Here is a 12,389-nt window from a genome sequence, read left to right as displayed (position 1 = left end):
TAGCAAGGATGTGTGGGACTTATCTTATTTAGAAGTGTTGACGTGGTATGCATGACGCGTTGCATTGAATATTACATTTAACCATGAAACATAGAAATTAGATCCGATATCGCATTTTATGAAGCAATAGAGCACTATTGCTTCGATACCTAGTTATCCAGAGGGGCCATTCCGTAGCAAAGAAGTGTGGCATTTACATTCCTTTGAAGTTCATACGAGGTATACATATCGCGTTGCAATGAATATTACATCTTATCATGAGTCATAGAAATTAGATGCGATATCGCGAATCAGGATGCATTAGAACACTATTGCTTCGATATGTAGACATCTAGACACGCTATTCCGTTGCAAGGAAGTGTGGAATTTACATTCTTTTGAAGTGATGACGTGATATAATTTACGCGTTGCATTGAATTACATCTTATCATGAAACATTGGAATGAGATGCGATATCGCGTTTTATCAAGAATTAGAACTCTAGTGCATCGATCTGTAGACATCTAGAAATGTCATTCCGCCGCAAGGAAGTGTGGGATTTACGTTCTTTTGTAATGTTGACGAGGTATTCATTACACTTCGCAATGAATATTATATCTTATCATGAAACATAGAAATTAGATGCGATATCGCGTTTTAAGAAGCATTACAACTCTATTGCTTCGACACGTAGACATCTGGAAACGCTATTTCCTAGCAAGGATGTGTGGCATTTACATTATTTTGAAGTGTAGACGAGGAATACATAACACTTCGCAATGTATATTATATCAAATCATGAAATATAGAAATGAGATGCGATATCGCGTTTTAAGAAGCATTAGAACTCTATTGCTTCGATACGTACAAACCTGGAAACGCTATTTACTAACAAGGAAGTGTGGCATTTTCATTCTTTTGAAGTGTAGTCGAGGTATATAACACTTCGCAAAGAATTTTATATCTTATCATGAAACATTGAAATGAGATGCGATATCGCGTGTTGCAATACTAGAGGCAGTTGATGGGGCTCATGCCGCTGCAGCCAAGCACTTCATTTCCTGGCGCGCCATCGCCAGCCGTCTTGATGCCCCAGATGGGGCACTTTTGACTTCAGAAGATGATGGGGAAGTGCTCGGCTGCTTGGCTTTCAAGGGCATGTCGTCCCTCTTCTTTGCCAGATGGATCTCTCGAAGGATCTTCTCCATTTTGGTGTTGATCAGGTCCGCTCCCAAATTGAGTAGTGCGGACCCTGTCTCGTACTCGGGTGTCGAGAGACCATTGCCTGGGGACAGAGTCCTCACTTCCTTCAGGAGCGGGGCTGGTGATAGCCTTGTGTGGCTCGCGAGCTCCAGGTCGCGACAACAACATTATTGTTGGCGGACCTGAAGATCGTCTGTCTAGTGCATTGAGTCTACCTTGCAGGCGCTTACTTTCCGCCTGCAAGACCTCTACCGGCGCCTTTAGCGCAGCAATGTTTTCATCCGACGGTGGTGCAGCTGGGCGTTTCACCCTCCGTGCCAATTCGATGGTGGCAGCCCTCAAGCACCTGGCACCAGCCCTTAGATCCATCTGGATGGTCCCCTTGAGGCTTATTCGAAGTGCGAGAAGACTCATGTGTGGAATGGGTGGCAGGCGCTACGCACAACATTACACTTAGAAGCGCTATCCCGTTACATGAATTTGTAGAACTCACATTCCTTACAAGAGCAGAAAGAGATAAGTATAATGCAATGCGGGGAGTCGCCATCTTGGATCGGTCGGAGACGGTCACGCGTCGCGTCGCTCTGTGAAAATGTAGTGTTTCCGGTAAAAATATTGTCGGGAAATTAGAACGGAGTGTTACAAAATGTTTCTATAGCGATTGTGAACAACTAGTGATAATAATTTCAGTGGTACAGTGTAAATGTGGACAGAAAAGTGAAAGTGAATGTGAAAACCTGGAGCGGGCAGTACCCACGCGTCGACGGACCCACGCCAACGGCCCGCAGCCTCATCTCACGGAACCACCCCATGATCCAGGCATCATCCACACACCAAAATACGTGGAACGACGTCAGCTTCATTTTGGTGTAAAAAGAACGAAGAGCGGACAAGAAGCAGCAAAGGTAAGTCCATTTTAAAAATATTTTAATCGAAGGTGACAGGGCATTGGTCACATTGGACGCCATCTTGGCCGCCACCCTGGACATAAGCACGGAGCGGTGTTTGTGCACGCCGTTGGGGAACGGCGACCCCACATTCCGAGCTGGGAAGCGATCGGCCAGGTTAACGTATGGGACTCCCGACTGGTGGGTAGTGGTGAAATTTTGTGTAGTAGTGGGCACTTAGTGCTCTGATTAAATATCCCCGGCTTCCGAGACCCGGGCGGCTAGTGAGACCTCGAGCGATATGGATAGAACATCGAAAAATCGGAGGATCCATGTTCGAAAATCGAGAATTTAGAAATAGAGAGAAATTTAGAGGTCGAAAGTCCAGAATATATTTATTTTATTCTTATCCAAAGACTTCCTCGAAGGCAACATGCCGCTGACACTTGGGGAAAACCCCAGGTAACTGCGGCTATTTTTATGACCTGCGAAATAATGGGACCGGTAGTGGACGATTACGAAGCAAATATTTTCGGAGTTAATATTTTCGAATATTATGGAAGTAAATATTCTCGACGGCCAAATCGTCCCGGTTCGAAATTAGATGTCGGGAAACTAGCGGTGATCTCTCGCCGGCCGGCCTAGTCGCTTTCCAAGGCACATGCACATATATGACCTGGCTCGTACTTGGCTGAGGTTTTCGAAGTAAAGGGGTCTCGAACGAGCCAAGCGGCCATGATACGTATCTTCCAGGCGGTAAACCACGCAGCTGACCGTCGCATGGGCCCCAATCGACCGGCTGAATATTTTCAAGTATTTTCGATAGATATTTCTTAATGTTTGACGGACAACCAGCGGATACCCAATTTAGAATACGAGACTCCGAATTCCGTCCACGGATGGCTCGCTCTATTTAAGACTCTTGATAACTCGCTCCGAAATACCATTGGAACGAGGAATCAACCACGTGTAACCTCTGCTGCGCACACAGCAGGGACGAGGCACACAAAACACACACATTCACACACGAACACAAACATCTATGTAAGGAGGCCGCTGCGTGTGCTCTGACACAAACAGAATCGCAGCTTCTACCGGTGACTCCTGCGAGCGTCTAGACATGGGCTGGACCGCGGCTTCCCACAGAGGCGCGGACGTGTGCATGGCCGGACCGCGGATTACTGGAGATAACGAGATTTGCGTAGCTTAAACCGTGGCAGGGTCGACATCGCTATCTCCTCCGGAAATCCCCGGCGTGAGTCCTGCCATGTGCTAGTCTACAACTTCCAGAAGAAGTTCCTGCGATTGTCTAGAAAAATGCCAGACCGCGGTCACCGACAAGGTCCGCGCGTGAGTTCTGCCGAACAGAACCGCAGTCTCGAAACAAAAACAAAAACAAAAACATACAAGTCCCAAAAACCTAAGTAAAGCGTAAAAGGTCCCAGCTACCTGCCGAGCGACGTAAAGGGTGTCGCAGGTAGACCATGGATACCCTAGTTCGACGTTGGGCCTCGAAAATCGTCGGCAGACGATCTTACTAAACACTAAAACACCACACACGTATGTCCTCAGCAGCGCCCGCTGCAGAAAAGATGTACATTATACACACACACCGGAACATAAAAGTAAAAGCAGAAGCGGCTCTAGCGAGCGTCCCCTTGGCGTTTTATTCGGAAAATCGGTCAACCGGAACCCGCGGACAGAGCAGGGCAGCGCCGGTGTGCGCTGAAGGGGAGCAACGCGCCCCCCCCCCCCCCCCCCGCCCAAATCGTGATGGCCACATCCGGTTCTAAATATTCCGGAGGTAAAATAGCCCTCCATTCTGATCTCCGGGTGAGAGCAGGACTGGGTGAGGTCATCGTGGCGATGAATAAGTCAAGGCGGGCGAAAAATCTTCGGCACGTGATCTCGTCCCCTGGCGTTGGCCCCATTATCGAGCAGCATAGCCGACCGGTAACGCGCTCGATGACGGCCACCCTCAGGCCTCATCGCGATGCCGCGGCCGAGTGTGCTCCTGCGAACACGACTTTGGCGCGACCTCAAGGTCACAGCCTTCGTGCTGTCCAAGTCCGCTTAACTAGATGCGACGAGGGAATTAGGTCGGATTCGGTATCTCCGGCTGAGTCCAAAGTAGGAAATCGCGAAATCGGAAACATAGACGTAAATATTAGTCCCGCGATTAAACACTAAGTGCCAGCGGCTTGTACTTTCTTTTGCTTTTCTTATTTTGTTCGTCTAACTCTCTCTCTCCCTCTTTCTTCGCGAGATCGCGAGAGTCGTGGGGTCTCGTTTAGCTTACAAAACGAATCCCCAAGCATTGGGCTGAGTCTCAACAGATCGCAGCGTGGTAACTGCTCTACCGAGTACAACACCCCGCCAGGTACCTAAGTCGTCTACAGACGATTCCGAGTCTCAACGTCGAAATTGGTGTACCCATGATCGACCGTTAGAGCGCCGCGGCCGTCGTTCAGTGAAATCCCGACGACGGATCCAAAAACGCCCGTACGGCAAATTCGGGTTCGTGCGATGATCGATCGCGCGGACGCGACCGACCACCTAGTAGATTCACATTGTTTTGAGCCTTTCGACCCACTCGAGACACCTAGAGATATCGTTTCCTCCTTTGACTAAAAAGGATACGGCCTTAGAGGCGTTCAGGCATAATCCCACGGATGGTAGCTTTGCACTACCGGCCGCTCGACGGAGTGCGTTAACCAAATGTCCGAACCTGCGGTTCCTCTCGTACTGAGCAGGATTACTATCGCAACGACTAGTCATCAGTAGGGTGAAACTAACCTGTCTCACGACGGTCTAAACCTAGCTCACGTTCCCTGTTGGCGGGTGAACAATCCGACGCTCGGCGAATTCTGCTTCGCAATGATAGGAAGATCCGACATCTAAGGATCAAAAAGCGACGTCGCTATGAACGCTTGGCCTCTACAAGCCATTAATCCCTGTGGTAACTTTTCTGACACCTCTTGCTGAAAACTCTTCAAGCCAAAAGGATCGATAGGCCGTGCTTTCGCAGTCTCTATGCGTGCTGAACATCGAGATGAAGCCAGCTTTTGCCCTTTTGCTCTACGCGAGGTTTCTGTCCTCGCTGAGCTGGCCTTAGGACACCTGCGTTATTCTTTGACATATGTACCGCCCCAGTCAAACTCCCCACCTGGCAGTGTCCTCGAATCGGATCATGCGGGAGTATAATCGGCGATCGGTCGTAGAACACACGCCACTCGTATACGTTTGATTCAAGAATTCCGTGGCAACCGGGTCGAAACACCGGCGCACGCGCTCCGCCCAACCGAGTAAGTAAAGAAACGATGAAAGTAGTGGTATTTCACCGGCGGTGTTACCATCTCCCACTTATGCTACACCTCTCATGTCTCCTTACAATGCCAGACTAGAGTCAAGCTCAACAGGGTCTTCTTTCCCCGCTAATTTTTCCAAGCCCGTTCCCTTGGCAGTGGTTTCGCTATAAAGTAGATAGGGACAGATTACTTTAAACCTAGCCCCGGGAGAGAGCTCAGGCATGCTACCTCGCCTCTTAGGGCATATGCGAAAAAATAACAAAGCCCATCCTAGCCGCCCAACGGACCTGCTGCCTCGGTCCGGGGTTAGGAAAGTACGGCACCACTGTTATCATCATTTCGGTATAAGAAAAAGTACCCATTCGTTTAATCAAAACGTGGCTGCACACAGCGGCGCCCCATCGCCGCCTGTCGCTCTCTTTGAGGAAAGGACCTTTTCAGTCTTGACTCATAGCCGGCGTAAGGACTTTGATCTACGAATAAAATGAATAAGTGTTAGAGTCAATGTATGAGATTCCAACCGTCCCATTCATATTCGATAGAAGGGAGGGCAGGGCTGCTATGGGGCAGAACCTGTTTTGTATCCGGCAGGGTAGATACAATCCCACATTCCAGGGGGACCACTAGGAGGTTTGATGCGAGGCTAGAGTGTGAGAGACTATGTTTTCGCGTCATCCACCCTGTGACCTTATCACCGGGACCATCGCTATTCTTGGATACTAGGCGCCAACGGGCCGCTCGACACCTACGAACGCGTATGGTAGTGTACGGTGCACCCCCACCCGTAGATAGGGACAGATTGGGAATCTCGTTAATCCATTCATGCGCGTCACTAATTAGATGACGAGGCATTTGGCTATGTTCTACGTAACGGACTAAAACCGTCTGTCGTTCTTCCGAGGTTGGCCCCTCGTTGGCTATCAATAATAATAAAAATATAAAAATTCTATGGGAAAAATAAGGATAGAAATAAGGAATAAGGTAGAAAAGGTAAAAGAAAAGATAATCAAGGGTCTAAGGAAATAGATATAGAAATAAGCTTAGAAGTAGCAATTAAAGAGGAATAAGGATGAATTGCAACATTAACAAACAATAACAGCCAATAAATAATAATATCCATGCGTTAACTATTTACAAGATTGTTCCCGTGAACTATTTTAAATCCATAATATTAATCAAACTCACTCCACTATTTACAAATTTAGCTTAAATATAATTTCTAAGCAATTAACAGAGTGATTAATCATAATCGATGAATGCATTAACTATCTCGATTGATGACCTTAACGCTATTAAGGATGCTGTAAGAGTGTCATTTCGAGGTATTTCGAGAAAGGTGAATGCATCCCTCGTAATTTTACGTATAGCACCCCTAGAACCAACAACTATAGGTACCACTTTAGCTGTCTGACAATTAAATTTAACTTTTAAATCTTCAGCTATATTTTTATATTTTTCTTCTTTTTCTTTATAAGCTTCATGCAAAGATTGTTTATCCTCGTATCTTATTGTAATGTCAATTACATATAGTTTATCACCTCTTTTATAAATTATATCTGATTTCTTAAGTTCGTTACTTCATTAATTAAGACTTCTGGATAAATAATACCCGTTTTTAATAAGCGATTAATCAGTAAATCACATACATCATTATGTCTTTTAATGCGTTTCCGCTTAGTACGTAAACACTGCCCTAATATATGACCAAGTGTTTCTGGAGTATGGTGACATTTGCTACAATGGATATCTATGTTTTTCTTAAACTGGTACGAAACAACCCTAGTGCCTACAGTATTAGTACGTAACCTTATCGCGTCAATATAACGCGAGCCACGAAGCAACTTGGGGTTTTGCAGCCAATAATTTCCAATCCTATCGTTCGCAAAGTAGTGTGCACCTTGACCTTGTAGACGTTTCTCCTGCCAGTCTTTTTGATCTTTTCTTTTCAACTTTATCATTACTTCATCTATTTCATTAATCGTTGGTGGCCAATTTAGTTGATACTTTTCAGCTACGTTTTTGTAGAATTTTGTTAAACTAGTGCGTTCCAAGGCCAATCGAGTAATCTCATCTTCAGACTGAGACATTTTAACACCGCTTTTAAGTTGTGAGAGTAATATTACATTTTTTAATCTTAATAATCCTAAACCCCCATCTTTCCTAGGTGTATAACAGAAGCCTATTGATGTTGAAGTTGGTGAATGCAACATATTCTTTATTTCCTGTCTTATTTCTCTATCCAAAACAGCTAGTAAAGTTGCACTAGGCGGATTCATTATTAGACTATAAATAAATTTAGGTTGAATATATATTTGAAATAAATCTAATTTTTGTGCAGGTTTAAGTTTTAACTTTAAAGTATTTCTAAGGGCATTAAGTAAAAGGGGACCTGAGACATTCTTTTCTAATCCACCCCAGGAGCTAAATTTTGTACCTAAATAATTAAAAGTGTTGTCTGGTTCAATATAGGGGATTTTTTCATTATTAACCATTATAGATGGATCTTCAATATACCATGACCTTCTACTATGTACAATTTGAAATGTAGCACATTTAGGAACTGATAATTCCATATTTAACTGCTTTAAAATCTTACTTAAAGTATTTATTTGACGACGTGCCGCTTCTTTACTTTTTGCCAGAAGGACGATATCATCTGCAAAGGCTAGAACCGACAAATTTTTACCTCCTATTTCAATACCGTCATTATGTTCCTGGAGTTGATTCAAAAATGGATCGAGTACAATGTTAAATAAGAAGGGAGAGAGCGGGTCTCCCTGCTTTACATCGCGCTTAAGATTTATTACGGTTTTTTCACCATTAGCGCACGTAATACGCGTTGAACAATCATTATACATGTCGGCAATAATATTACATAAGTAACTAGGAACCCTTGCTCTATCTAGTTTAAGAATTACTTGATGCGGCACGGTATCAAACGCTTTTGCAATATCCACTATTATTACCACTCCTCCGTTCACACTTTTCATTACTTGAATAGCGTCGGTAAGTATTGAAACATTACATCTGCATCCGTCTTCACGAGTAAATCCTTTTTGACGGATATTAATATTAATAAACTGTCTTAACTTTTTATCCAAAATTCCTGAGAAGATTCTGGCTATAATTGGCCCGATTGTAATTGGACGCCAATTTTTAACATTATTTAAATCTAAGTTAACCTTAGGAATTAAAGTAGTTCTGTTAATCTTCCAAACTCGAGGGTAATATTCTCATCGCAAAAGTATATTAAATAATTTATTTAAGATTTCTGGCGTACCTTTTTTAACAAGATGAATTCTCTCTACTCCATCGGTACCTGCTGCTGAAGTAAAGTTAGTTCGTTTTAATCTATCTATTACATCTTGAACCGAGATATTAGGGCAAACTTCCATCATGCTTCGCCTATCGCTGTTTATTGGCATATAATTACTCTGTGGGTTGGTTGCTTCCCATAATTTCTTATAAAATTGATCTACTACCGAAGCTTGGGGTAAAGTAGATCTATCCGTCATAAAAGAAAAATCTCCTTTAATAGCGTAATCAGCTAGGCGTTTTGGGCATTTTTTAAACAACTCTTGACACCTTGCGTAGGCAAAACGCTTTCTAGAGGCATGATTGGTTGAGTGGGGATCGGATGACTGCCTAGTATTCATTCGATTCCGTTTTTGTTTATTAGCCCTATTATTTTTGCTTTTATTTTTATTTCCGCTTGATGTATCTACGATAATTAACACAGGCTTAAGTGTTTTATCTATAAATTGCTCTATTCTTTCCTTAATATTTACATTTATAACTTCATTTGCATTTAACTCAGTTAATATAGCGTCCAATTCAATATTTGCTCTTTCGAATTTTGAGCCTTCTGGTAGTTCAATAGTTTTAATATAGTCTAAAATAAAGGAATTCCACTCATTATCACTCACGGTTGTACTTATATTTATCATTTCTTGTGGCTCGTCTTCATTAGCACTAAAATATATTTCTTCTTCGGACTCGAAACTCGAACACTCAACTTGTGCTGTACTCTTAGCTCTAAGTTGCCGCCTCTTGTCGCTAATTTGCTTACAAGATTTAGATGATAGAAATTTCTGAATTTCTTTATTAATTTGGCGCTTATCCTGAAACCTTCGCTCAAGTTCGATCAGCAGATTAACTTCATCTTGGGTCCACTCATACGCTTTACGACCACCAGTTTTTTTGCTTTTCATTTGTAGCATTCGTTTTTGTTTCCGAACTTCTGGATGTTTACTACGTTCATGGGTCGAGAGGCCACTTTGTGAATTAAAACTGAGTTCACAGTGCTCATAGGAGTACGGTAACGAGGTATCAGGCGGCCCCTTACATTTCGGGTAATGGCATACCCAATTATGAATGCTTTTAAACTGTCGAAGGCATTTATTGCAAATATAATGTATTAATTCTTGTTTATGATACTGGATGATTTGCGATTTTAGGCTCCTCATATTTAACAGGCCAATATGCATGCCCTTTTGGAGACAACAGCTACATGTTGAGTTCGGAGTGAGTGGTAACTCTATTTTAAATGGTATGGCCGAATTCGTAGTCCGTTCACTCGCCAGGGCGTCAACAATGGTTCCCTGATCAGTAGCGGATAAATCCGCCACGAGCGAAATGGAACCTGATTCGCTCGTGTCCGAGACATCATTAACTGTGTCCATTATTTGTTTCTAATAATAAATGTGAAATCGATACATCAAATCCCCATGTTTCCTCTCTTGTCCATACATCTGCGATTGTCTGCATCAAAATACAACCGGGCGCTCCTTGGTGCTGAATCAAAATTTTGTTTACTGCCAAAGTACAGTATTTCTAGCTATCTAGCCAGTACAATACAGATCTTAATTTGTACTCTTAACTTACGGTACAGTTTACCGGTTGTTGCTGGACCTCATTTAGCCACATGCTTCAGCCAGATAATCAACCAATAAGTCAACCATCTGACCGGATCACGTGTTACCGGCGGTACCTATGGGAGGTAGAGGACCAGCTAGGGTCGGGAGAGGCTAAAGGACCTAATAAAAGGTCTATATTGCGCATCACCCACCCAGGTAACTATGACTCTCTTAAGCGTGCACGCGGATCCATCAGCACCACTCGATGTAAAGGTGGCTCCCTATCCCTCCGCACCTCCACGAGGTGGGAGCCGGGCAACGTCCGATTCATAAGAATCGGGTGGCAGAGCCGGAGGGAAGGCGCAGATGAAGCTTTAACAAATCCTCTTTGACTGTGAGCAAGTTGGATTTTACCTTCTAATCTATTTACAATAATTTTACTTAGCAGCCTAATTAATTTGCTTGATATAGTGATAGGCCGCCATTGCTTCACATCATTTAGGTTACCGGATTTTGGAAGAAGCGAAGTTCGATTGATTTTTAATACAGGCGGTAGATGTTTAGTACCCCATATTATGTTTAGGAGTGCGTACAGGTCATTAATAGGCATAGATCGCAGATGTTCTCGTTTTATTCCATCGTGTCCTGCCGCCGATTCCCGCATTTCAGAAAGGTTGGTAATAATTTCCGCTTTACCGATTGCTTGAGATAGATCAGCTTCTGGTGTTCTGCTGAATTTTGTAGCCTTCCAGCCTAGGTCTTTTTTAGCGAAAACTTTTTTGTAATGGTCCACAAACTCTTCCATCGTAGGTGTACTATTTGACGCCGCTTCGACTCCCAACAGTACTTGCTCTGCAGCTTGACATGGTTTCGTCTCATATAATCTCTGCAATCGCGCATACTCATACGATCTTCTTTTAGCCCGATTTCCTTTAAGTTTATATTGTTTCCGTTTGTTCTTTAGTTTTTCTTTTCGCGGGCAACACGTAGCGATATTCCTAATATATTTATCAAGCGCATTGCTTACACATTCCAGTGATGAGTTATTTAATATTAAGTGTATTATGTTTGACATTTCAGTAGAGGTCAAGTCCTTTATGCCTCGCAAAGCACAACACACATCACGAGACGATATTAAGCTGCACGGTGCGTCAACCTGTTCCAGCACAAGGTACGGAGGCTCAGTCAAAGATGGACAGCTACTTAGTGTGCGCACCATTTGGTGTTCTAAAGTACGCGATTGTGTTTCAGTAGCTTCCTCAGGAATAGACGATACAAGAGACACATCAGCCGCATCGTATTTTTTAATTTCGTCAGCGAGGTAGTTTTTATATACAGTTCTTTGTCTTAACTTTTTAATTTCGTCATATGTACGTCCTGTTTTATTAGATAACCTATTTATAATGTCCTTAATCATTAACTTTGCTCTATCAGGAAGAAATGCTTCCATTACTGCGATAGATTTTATTTCGCCATCGGTATATTGGCTTCTTACAGATTGCGTACGTTTAGTCCGTAAGTCAAGATCCGCTTGATTGTACTCATCTATATGGGCCCTGCGTTGGTGTTGACGAAGGCCAGCATAGGTTATATATTTATTTGCGCATATAGAACACGCGCAACCGTCAGGTTGGTGGGGCGGAGCATTACAGCGTCGTATATGTTGGGAAACGCTGGCAGGAGTTCGGCCAGAAAATTCTATATTACATGACGGGCACCGCTCAGGAGCAGATGCTTTACTTTCTCTATTCGGTGCCTGATTACTTGTTTTATTAGCCAGGGGGTCAAGTTCACCCTGGTTGGTGGTATCCACCATCGCTGCCGCCACTGCTTGGGATCGACAGCATCCGAGGCTTGCTTTTTTTGATTTCACTGCAATTAAGGGTGCCCGAAGGCATGAACCCAGCGGGCTGCAAACCCGAGGGGTCCATTCGGCTTGCGCCTATTTCGCCACACGCCGTTTAGCCGTGGGGTCCTCTGCAGGACACCACGTTACCAGCGGGACCGAGAGGAGGTAGATCGTGTGACTTAGACGGGAGAGGCTAAGGGCCAGAGGCCTGTATTGCGCATCACCGTCCGTTGTAACTATGACTCTCGAAAGAATGCACGCGGATCCATCGGCGCCACTCGATGTAAAGTGGCTCCCCATCCCTCCG

The 12,389-nt window shown here is 43.9% G+C and overlaps 1 protein-coding gene and 1 long non-coding RNA gene across 2 annotated transcripts in view; both read right to left on the bottom strand.

The window, feature by feature from the left end:
- Positions 1-4,866, bottom strand: part of LOC143430118 (uncharacterized) — a 304,969-nt gene extending 300,103 nt beyond the window's left edge. Inside the window, exon 1 of the long non-coding RNA XR_013102606.1 lies at positions 4,614-4,866. This is a non-coding gene — a long non-coding RNA (uncharacterized LOC143430118). The remainder of the gene's footprint in view (positions 1-4,613) is intronic.
- A 1,750-nt stretch (positions 4,867-6,616) lies between these two features.
- Positions 6,617-11,778, bottom strand: LOC143430371 (uncharacterized). Its single transcript, XM_076906603.1, has 8 exons — positions 11,729-11,778; positions 11,390-11,627; positions 10,827-11,119; positions 9,312-9,652; positions 9,166-9,269; positions 7,275-8,091; positions 6,739-6,852; positions 6,617-6,678 (listed from the first exon to the last, which is right to left on the bottom strand). The coding sequence occupies exons 1-8, from the start codon at positions 11,776-11,778 to the stop codon at positions 6,617-6,619; spliced, it is 2,019 nt and encodes a 672-aa protein (XP_076762718.1).
- Positions 11,779-12,389: the final 611 nt, after the last annotated feature.

This window comes from Xylocopa sonorina, chromosome 13 (assembly GCF_050948175.1).
Source record: "Xylocopa sonorina isolate GNS202 chromosome 13, iyXylSono1_principal, whole genome shotgun sequence".
NCBI lineage: Eukaryota > Metazoa > Arthropoda > Insecta > Hymenoptera > Apidae > Xylocopa > Xylocopa sonorina.
Note: the sequence above shows the minus strand (reverse complement) of the source record. Positions and strands in the feature narration are given on the sequence as shown.

Coding starts and splice junctions, on each gene's coding strand:
- LOC143430371 (XM_076906603.1), bottom strand. CDS start 11,778: ATGAGTACAATCAAGCGGATCTTGACTTACGGACTAAACGTACGCAAT. Junction 11,628..11,728: donor GGACTAAACGTACGCAATCT/GTAAGAAGCCAA, acceptor CATTATAAATAG/GTTATCTAATAAAACAGGAC. Junction 8,092..9,165: donor ATGCAAATGAAGTTATAAAT/GTAAATATTAAG, acceptor AATCAACTCCAG/GAACATAATGACGGTATTGA.